The 9,906-nt window shown below is 33.1% G+C and overlaps 2 protein-coding genes across 2 annotated transcripts; both read left to right on the top strand.

The window, feature by feature from the left end:
• The first annotated feature begins 2,132 nt into the window (after nucleotides 1–2,132).
• On the top strand, nucleotides 2,133–6,837 carry LOC134693559 (uncharacterized). The gene is made up of 4 exons (XM_063554433.1): nucleotides 2,133–2,206; nucleotides 5,372–5,515; nucleotides 6,101–6,423; nucleotides 6,805–6,837. Exons 1-4 carry the CDS (start codon nucleotides 2,167–2,169, stop codon nucleotides 6,835–6,837), a joined length of 540 nt encoding a protein of 179 aa, XP_063410503.1. The 5' UTR covers nucleotides 2,133–2,166.
• On the top strand, nucleotides 6,688–9,906 carry LOC134684359 (uncharacterized). The gene is made up of 2 exons (XM_063543649.1): nucleotides 6,688–7,617; nucleotides 8,466–9,906. The coding sequence occupies exons 1-2, from the start codon at nucleotides 6,924–6,926 to the stop codon at nucleotides 9,383–9,385; spliced, it is 1,614 nt and encodes a 537-aa protein (XP_063399719.1). The 5' UTR covers nucleotides 6,688–6,923; the 3' UTR covers nucleotides 9,386–9,906.

Consider the following 9,906-nt stretch of genomic DNA (forward strand, 5'->3'; position numbering starts at 1 on the left):
CAAAAACAAAGAACAACCACAACAGTAACTATTATAGATAACAAACACACTAGAGCAACCACAACAGTAACTGTTATAGATAACAAACACACAAGACCAACCACAACAGTAACAGCTAATGGTATAGATAACAAAAACACAAGAACAACCTCAAAGTCAATAGTAACTGTTAAAGACAGCTAAAACATAAGAACGAATATAACAATATTCTACAATTATACAAAGAATGTATAATACAAAGAATGTAACAGTTAAAAGATAACAATCTTTAACCTGCTAGTATGAAACCATTCTGCCCTAATCTAGTACCAGTGGCTGTAAATTACTCTGTAACGTAAACCGTACGGGAAGACAATATATTTTGCAATTTCCAGAAACGACATGTATAAATGCAGAATTTCAATGCAGAAATTTCAATTTTGCTTAAGATGGAATAAGCGAATTGATACTCTATATCTTACTAAACAAATACCAGACGCAACTACCGAATTCGGGAACAAATTACAATGTGTCTTCAGCCAGTAACACGGCATCTTTTGTAAAGATTTATCATTTAATAGCGTCCAAAATGTGACAACTTCACCATTTAAACTAGATACTAATGGCGGGATATTCAAGTATAAAATTATATATGTTTCAATATAGTTGAAACAAGTGGGGGTTTTGTGTTCACTTTAAGTTCGTGAGGTATTAAGATCGATACTCGGTTGGACCAAATAAAGGTATCGAAAATTTGTATTGGCTACTCTCTGCTAAGCACATCGTGTATTTAGAAGTATAGGTCAAGACAGGTCTATCTACTGACGGTAAGCTTGTGAACGTAAATTTTAAAATTCATTGACCTCTTATAATATTATTCATAAGACATTTAAAGCCTGTTAGACAGTTCAACAGAAGAGACCTTGATGCAATTTGAAATTTAAACAACTCTTAATTTTCACGTGAACGAAGATTTTGCAAGTACTTTGAAATTCATCAACGAAGTAATTTAGAGAAGAAAAAAAAAGACGACAAGGTAGAAACTTACTCTAGCATAAAATAAGGAAAATGTGAACCGTCTTGCAGCGAGAAGGCCTACGTAGATCTCCTCATGTTTTGTTTTCTGAAAGTATGTTGCTAGTGGATAAAGTCTCAACGACTGAAACCATGTAGACTCTTATGACGATTTAAGGGTAAGAGGTACACGATAGGATTGTTGCTGTCATTTCAACTTGATTCAAACTAAGATATGTATGTTTTACTGTTTTATGAAATGAATTCACTCCATCTCTATAGTTTTATAATATAAGACTTCGTAGGTTCATATCGTTTGCATCAACGTCAAACATATCCAATTAAAAACGGAGATGTTAACATGGCAACTGAACTATATGTGATGATGTACGGCCTTCATCATTAAGTAAAACTTATACAGAAATAAGCAAGCCATAAAGAGCCTTGATTTAACAAAATAATTGATTGATTGTCGATTGCGTAACGTCCAGTGGCAAATAGTTCATGCATATAACAAAATAAATGTATTCCTAAACGAGAAAAAAAAAGTCTGAATTATCAATGCACAAAACAACATTTGTTACGACAAAAATATATGATGCACAGTTACGAACGACAAACACTAAATAACAATCTCCTGATTCGGGACAGGCTCATACATAATGTGGGTCAAACATATTTCTATGCGTTGTAAATTAAACCACAAACTTTTTTTTTCATTTATTCGGAAGAGGATGACAAAATCTGAGTAAATGTCTTAAAAGATCTTTAATTGCTGGTTTTTAAATGGAATGGAAAAAGTAGTTTATTTTCACTTTCTACTGAAAATTATTTAAATTTAATAGTTTATTTTGAATCCATGTAAAGTGTCCCAATGTAACGTTCAAATGCGGTTGTCAATCAGTTTAAAGTGTTGAAGAGTGTTAATACCGTCTAACACATGATCGAATAACATTGTCATGACATTGTTGTAAAAGCAGCAAAAGTGGGCTTCCATAAATTCAGAGTGTTAATTATTCAAAATATATAAATTTAAAGTTTAAACTGAGTAGCAGGTTTGATGTTGAGTGTAAAGATTGCGGAGATAGAAAAGGTCCATTCCGAGGACTGTTCTAATTTTCTTTTTTTTTTATAGGACGTGGTTACTGTAAACAAAAAATAAACGATCAATGAATGTCTCTTACGATGGGGTCCAATGCCACCAAAGAACCAGGTATTTGATGACTAAACACAACGTTACTGAAGCCTATCTTTAAATATTTAAGAATAAGATATAAGAAATTTTATTTCAAGTCGGGTTTAAGATTTATACTTTTGACTTCTAGTCTAAAATTCATTTGAACAAACCGATACTTTAATAATTTCAAATTTTATATGATAATGGAGTTAAAAATTAGGACAATGGGAAACGAAGGGGAAAATGAAGTTGCGAAAAAAATACAAAGAAATGCGGAATACTGTTAAGCGTCGCAGTTTAGCCGTCATTTATAGTTTACAGTTCTGGTGGCTTTGATCAGGGATTTATTTGGTGGACGAAATATTATTTTTTACCAAATAAAACATTTTTACCATTCACAGTAAATAATAATGATAAATAATGTAAGTTAAGTAAGTAAACAAAATACAGAACTCCAAGGCAAATTTTAAAAGGGGAATTACAAAAATAAAATGCTATGAATCAACGAAACAAGTGAAAAACAGCTGATATATTCGAACAAGCATTAACCGACGAAAATGGTGGGCCAAACCTGTTTTTTTAGCTTAATTTGCCTAGCTTAATATTATACTTGTATGACAGTTGTTTTATAGTTTTGATATATTGCAAAAAATAAATCACCAAAACAAACAGACATAACAAATTAAAGTAACAATAATTAGGATCCAGCAACCAAAACTGTGAACCATACATCACAGACAAGCATACAACACATCTGACAATAAACATATTCATAAAAAAATGTATACAAAGACGCCACCACAAAGTGGAAATTTGACTATATCAACAAAACTGGGTTTTTTTCTTCTTGATAGGACATATTGTATGGTTTATATATACAGTTTGAACTATAAAACTCGAGACATACAAATGAAGACCTGTACACAACATAAAATCAAAGCATGAATAAATTAAAGATCTACAAGCAAATTAAACTTTTCAATTTAATTCAACTCCCCAAGTACAGCTTAAATGTGAGATGTATGGATTAAAGGTGGAAAAAACTAGTTCCATGGACCTGCAAAAAGAATTTAATTCAAAAAGCTATTTTAGAAAGACGGAAATTTCTTCAATAGACAATCCACACGGATGCCTGATTGGCTGTCACATGATATATCTAATTTAAGCATGAACTGATTGTTCAGTTGCCAGACTATGTGCATGGCTTTGAACAATAACATTAACTTAGGTTCTCTGTGCTGTATTTTTTGGTGCATTTTGATGAGACGATTTCATAGATCTCATGTCTTGCATCTTGCCAGCTAGTGGAATTTTAGAGATAAGAGCGACATATTCATTATTTTTTCTCTCTAAATTAAAAGCATCTACTTACTAAGTTTGATTTTTTTTTCTTACTTGTACACAACTTGTAGCCTTCCGGTCATTAAGATAACAATGATCGCATAAAATTTGAAATTGTATGATTGATTGATTGTTGTTTGCCTTATGCCGCATTAGCACAGAAAGGCTATATCGCGGCGATAACCGTAATATGTCACTGGTGGTTCAGCACTATAAGTATCTCTTGAAGTAATGGTGCAGACCGTCAACCAATGGAATAGATATCATATATTAATGCTGAAAAGGTGGATCCAATCTGGACACCGGAAGATCAATTTTTCTTAATATTTCTCAATATTTTTAAACAAGTGAATACACATGTGAGGGGGGATAGGAAGGATCCTAATCCCAAAATCCCGGGCTTAAAAACATGAAATCCCGAAATCCCGGGCTTAAAACACGAAATCCCGAGGTCCCGAAATTCAAACAAAGAAATTCCGGATCTTACAAAGGAGTAACATATTTGTATCTAACTATCGTATTTGTCAATTTCAAGTCGAACGTTGTTTTTCTTTGAAATCCCAATTCAGCCTGCGGTCGATGCAAAATAGATTTTAAGATTTCAAAAAACAAGTATTCTGCCTAAAAATGGGCATATTTTTTAAAACGACCAAGCTCAAGTTTATTTATTTGTTTTATAATAAAGTTAATTAATAAAAGTAAAGGTTTAACTATAAATACACGACGACTTGGCGACTAAAATACACTGAAAAGCACCATAACTATAATTGATCAAATAAAATTCCACAAAACAATGAGGACTTTCTAAATATATGTCGACTCAGGACGGTGTTTAATCTGTGTGTTTTTAAAAAAATACAGGTTGAGAAAGAAAGCTTTTAATTGTCTTGCAAGTTTTATAATTCACTCTTAGGAAAAAGTTTGGTTAAACAAAATATAAAGTAATGTTTGAAAATGTTAGTTATTGACATCCTCATAAGCCAATCAACAAGTTATGTTCTTATAAAAAATAAAGAGAAGTGGTATGATTGCCGATGAGACAACTATCTACCGAAGTCTAAAGAAGTGGACACAAGCTCTTATAGCCAAAAGGATAGCCCTCGGCAATAAGAAAAAAAACCGTATATATAAAAAAGAAGATGTGGTATGATAATGATACAACTCTCTACAAGAGTCCAAAAGACATAGAAATTAACAACTAAAGGCCACCTTCAACAATGAGCACACCTATATCGCACAGTCAGCTATAAAAGACCCCGAAATGGCAAATGTTTTAACAATTCAACGAGAAAAACTAACGGCCTAATTTATGTACAAAAACAATAACGAAAAACAAATGTGTAACACATCAAATAACGGCAATCACTGAATTAAAAGCTCCTGACGTTGGATAGGCACATACATACAGAATGTGGTGGGATCTGAGAGTACTCGCAGTTACTGACAGCTAGTTCAGTCGGCTATATTAAGCATGGAAATGTTAAACCGTTTGAACGACAAAACTAACAGCTTAACTCATAAAAGAACAATTCTAGAAAATAGATATGACAGACATGGACCAACGACAGCCCTTGGACTACAGGCTCCTGACTTTGGACTGATACATACAGAGTTTGGCAGGCTTAATTAGATATGGAAAGATGTGGTAAGAGTGCCAATGAGACAACTCTTCATTCAAGTCACAATTTGTTAAAAGTAAACCATTATAAGTCAAAGTACGGCCTTGGTTCACACCGAACAGCAAGTTAAAAGAACCCCGAAATCACTAGTGTTAAACCATTCAAATAGGAAAACCAAAGGTATAATCTATATTTCAAAAAACGAGAATTATTCCTTTATGCCGTTAATATACCGTTTCAGACCCAGTATCACCATTAATTCAAATCAGATTAAACAGGGAGGAACAATTAGAATGGTTTGATTTTATTGTTAATAGCAGTGAGGATGAACTTTATCAACATATAAAGGAAAATTCTTCCATTATAACAGCTGTGATGTACTTTGGTAAGAAATGCCAGTATTTTTTTTAAGTATAGTTGACATACAGATAGGATTGTTTTTCTTATCTCTTTCACATGTGAAATGCAGTTTAAATAATATATATGTTTTGGCTGTCAATCCGTCAATCATACATAACTTCCAATGTCAAGTGACTAAACGGAATTCGGACGGCGAATTTAATGCATGATAGATTTGTATTAGAATAATTCAACGATCGTTGCTTATATCAACTTGTTTTCTGTTTTGATTATATTAAAAAATTGCTCACTGTTTTTGCTTGTGATCAATATTTATTTGGCATATCAAAGACATTCTTGTCCATATCCTAAAATCTAGTTGTCTACCGCTATTTTTCTTTTAATTGTGATAACTTCCGTTTGCCTAGTCTCGATGCACCAGAGTTATCGTTCTTACTGCAAACAATAACATGCTCATGGAGCGTCTGAATAGTCTAGACTACCGTTTGTCATTCAACAGTTGAAGACTTTTAATTAAAAAGTAATACAGAGTCTGTATCATTCAAATGGCATCTTTCGTCTTACATTTTACGACATAAAAATATATGTACTAGATCTTTCTTTTTTGTAGATTCTTTTAATCAGTGTAGCTGTCATGACTTAGAGCAGTGTCAGATTTCGAAAACTGGCAGCAATAAATTAGAAATTCTTCGTAAATGTATATTGTATGGATTGTGTCCTCATATTCTCATGTTGCGACAAGGTATAAGTGAAAAAGACCCATTGTTTTATACTGATAATTTGTATAACCAACTCTATTCCGTGGAAGACTTGGACATATCTGAACGGTCAAATCCGAATCATTGTGGAATTTACTGGATTCATGTGGCAATAATGGCAGAGCGATATAGAATCGTACAGAGTCTACTCCCTATACTGTCTAATTATAAGACCGTCAGCTTTATCTATCTCACTTTCTTGTTTTCTGTTTTGATTATATTAAAAAATTGCTCACTGTTTTTGCTTGTGATCAATATTTATTTGGCATATCAAAGACATTCTTGTCCATATCCTAAAATCTAGTTGTCTACCGCTATTTTTCTTTTAATTGTGATAACTTCCGTTTGCCTAGTCTCGATGCACCAGAGTTATCGTTCTTACTGCAAACAATAACATGCTCATGGAGCGTCTGAATAGTCTAGACTACCGTTTGTCATTCAACAGTTGAAGACTTTTAATTAAAAAGTAATACAGAGTCTGTATCATTCAAATGGCATCTTTCGTCTTACATTTTACGACATAAAAATATATGTACTAGATCTTTCTTTTTTGTAGATTCTTTTAATCAGTGTAGCTGTCATGACTTAGAGCAGTGTCAGATTTCGAAAACTGGCAGCAATAAATTAGAAATTCTTCGTAAATGTATATTGTATGGATTGTGTCCTCATATTCTCATGTTGCGACAAGGTATAAGTGAAAAAGACCCATTGTTTTATACTGATAATTTGTATAACCAACTCTATTCCGTGGAAGACTTGGACATATCTGAACGGTCAAATCCGAATCATTGTGGAATTTACTGGATTCATGTGGCAATAATGGCAGAGCGATATAGAATCGTACAGAGTCTACTCCCTATACTGTCTAATTATAAGACCGTCAGCTTTATCTATCTCACTTTATGGAACAAGTTCTCTCCATTATATTTAGCAGTTGTTCATAAAAATCTTGATCTAGTAAAGCAAATACTACAGTACTATCCTGATTTTGTAAATATTCCATGTCAGTTTGAGACTCGTTGGGATCAGAAATACCAGAGGAAAGTCACTAAAGCTACACATATTACTCAAGTGGCAGTATTGCACGATTTTACTGAAGCACTGGAATGCATGTGGCCACATTTTAATATGACATGTTGCAAAACAAAGAAACACCTAAAAAATTCTCTCAGAATTGCAAAAGAGCATAAAAAGACAGCAAGCACTGATTATATAATGTCCAAAGGTGTAATGATGTCATCAAGTGACCAGAAAAGTCTTCTTTTATCAGCAATCAAAGAGATGGACATAGAGGTCGTACGAACATGTTTACTAGGGAAAGTTAGCACTATTTCAATTGTGGGCGGATTAAAGATAGCCGTCAACAAAGGTAAACCGTATATTGGTATCCTTAGTCCGAGATTAATCTGACGTCCGACGGCCCCAGCTTGTCTAGCAAAACAGCCGTCGGACGTCAGAGTAATCTCGGACTATGGTATTCTATATACCTGAATTATTTCTAAAGCATACAGAATTTAAACAGTGAAATAATAGACTTCTGCTTTAAATAATATTTAATATATAAACGAATTGACAAGTTAACCCCCTTTTTTGAAATCAAGAAAAAACAAGAATGTGTCCAAAGTACACGGATGCCCCACTGGCACTATCATTTTCCATGTTCCATGGACCGTGAAATTGGGTCAAAAGTCTAAGTTGGCATTAAAATTAGAAAGATCATATCATAAGCAGCAAGTGTACTAAGTTTCAAGTTGATTGGACTTCAGCTTCATCAAAAACTACCTTGACCAAAAACTTTAACCTGCGGACGAACGAACGAACGGAGCCACAGACCAGAAAACATAATGCCCCGTCTACGATGCCCCTCTACTATCGTAGACGGGGCATAACAAATTCATGCATAACAAACAACAATAATTACACATGTAGTTCAAATCAAAGTTAGATTATCCATTATAACGCTGTTTTTGTTATTTAATCATTATTGTTGTTATTAATCATAATCATTATACATTTTCATGATCTTAAAATTGCTGTTAGAACAAAATAGGTTGTATTAAATAAGACAGTTTTATTTCCCCCTTCCACAGCTTTTCGCATAGTGGCTTAATTCAATATGCGCTTATACTTATGCTTATATTTCTTATTATATTAAAGCAATATACAATTTCATGATGCTCTTGTTTTGTTTAACGTAAGTTGTTATTATCGTTACAGGTCTACTAGAATTTGCCACTATATTGCTGGACAAAATGAAGGAAGCCAACGTTGAAATTTCCAACGTTTTTGGTCTCCAAGATTGTATGATAGACGCCTTTTTCCATCATAACGAACAGATTGTCCGTCTATTAATAGAATACAAATTAGATGTGAATGTAACATATTGTGGTTTAAGTCTTTTAACATGGTCAGAAATACTGAGACTACAAAACCTTCAAGAAATCCTGAAATCAGCAGGTGGTATGACCTTCCAGACTTACGACGAACCAAGCAAATGTATTCTCTCAGATATCGTGCACATGGAAGCTAACACACTGAAAAATGTCAAATGTCTGATAGAGAGAGATTATAATGTGAATGGAGTCCGAAGGGAGTTTTCTTGGGCTTATCCTCCTGTTTATATTGCTTTGTTTGAGAGAAAATTTGATGTTTTCGAATATTTAATATTTAGGGGTGCTTTAATGGACATGCATAATAACACAGGTTCTCAATTTAACAAAAAAATGTTTCCAGTTTCAAATTACTACCATGAATGGCTCCAGTTTATAACTGTTCTAGTAAAAGCAAACGTGATTTTTTCATTTGAAAGTTATTTGAATTCTTATGACGTAACACTTGAAATAGGTAGGACGGAAAGGCTGTTAGAAATTATTCTGATAACATCTCATACAGTGTCTCAAACATACAGGATGATGCTGGAGAAAGTGCAATTGAACAGCAGACTGTCACAAAGATCAAAAGCTGTAATTAACGATTTGTTCCATGGGGTAAAATCGTTACAAGTTTCCTGCAGAAATTCTCTAAGAAAGCACTATAATCGTGAATTTTATGAATTTACAGAAAAAATAGCAACACGATTTCCGGATAAAATTCTGAAATATCTTAAATGTGAAGACGTTATTGATATATCTTTTTGACATACTTGAGACAAAAATATGTAGCGGATGAAGTTTATTGGTAAATCAATCAAAATGAAATCCAATATAAACTTCCGCTTTTTTTCCCTAGAGAATAGAAAAGTCTTAGAATTATTCTGTGGACGAACCTAAGTTGTATGTACGGTATATGTGAGAGCATTTAAGTGACTGTGGAGTAGCGAAATTCTATATTTATACAAAGGCCCTTTATTTATAGATGTTTACTTGAGACAAAAATATGTAGAGGATGAAGTTTATTGGCAAATAAATCAAAATGAAATCCAATAAAACATTCCGCCCTTTTACTTTAGAGAACAGAAAAGTCTTACAATTATTATGTGGACGAAACTAACTATACAGGTTGTATGTATGGTATATGTGAGAGCATTTAAGTGACTGAGGGGAAGCGAAATTCTGTATTTATACAAAGGTCCTTTTACATCATATAGATGTTTACTACTCTGTCACTGATGATGTCTTCTTCCTGTTAAACATAATGTCAATAAAAATTATGAAGATTA

This window comes from Mytilus trossulus, chromosome 1 (genome assembly GCF_036588685.1).
Source record: "Mytilus trossulus isolate FHL-02 chromosome 1, PNRI_Mtr1.1.1.hap1, whole genome shotgun sequence".
Classification (NCBI taxonomy): Eukaryota; Metazoa; Mollusca; class Bivalvia; order Mytilida; family Mytilidae; genus Mytilus; species Mytilus trossulus.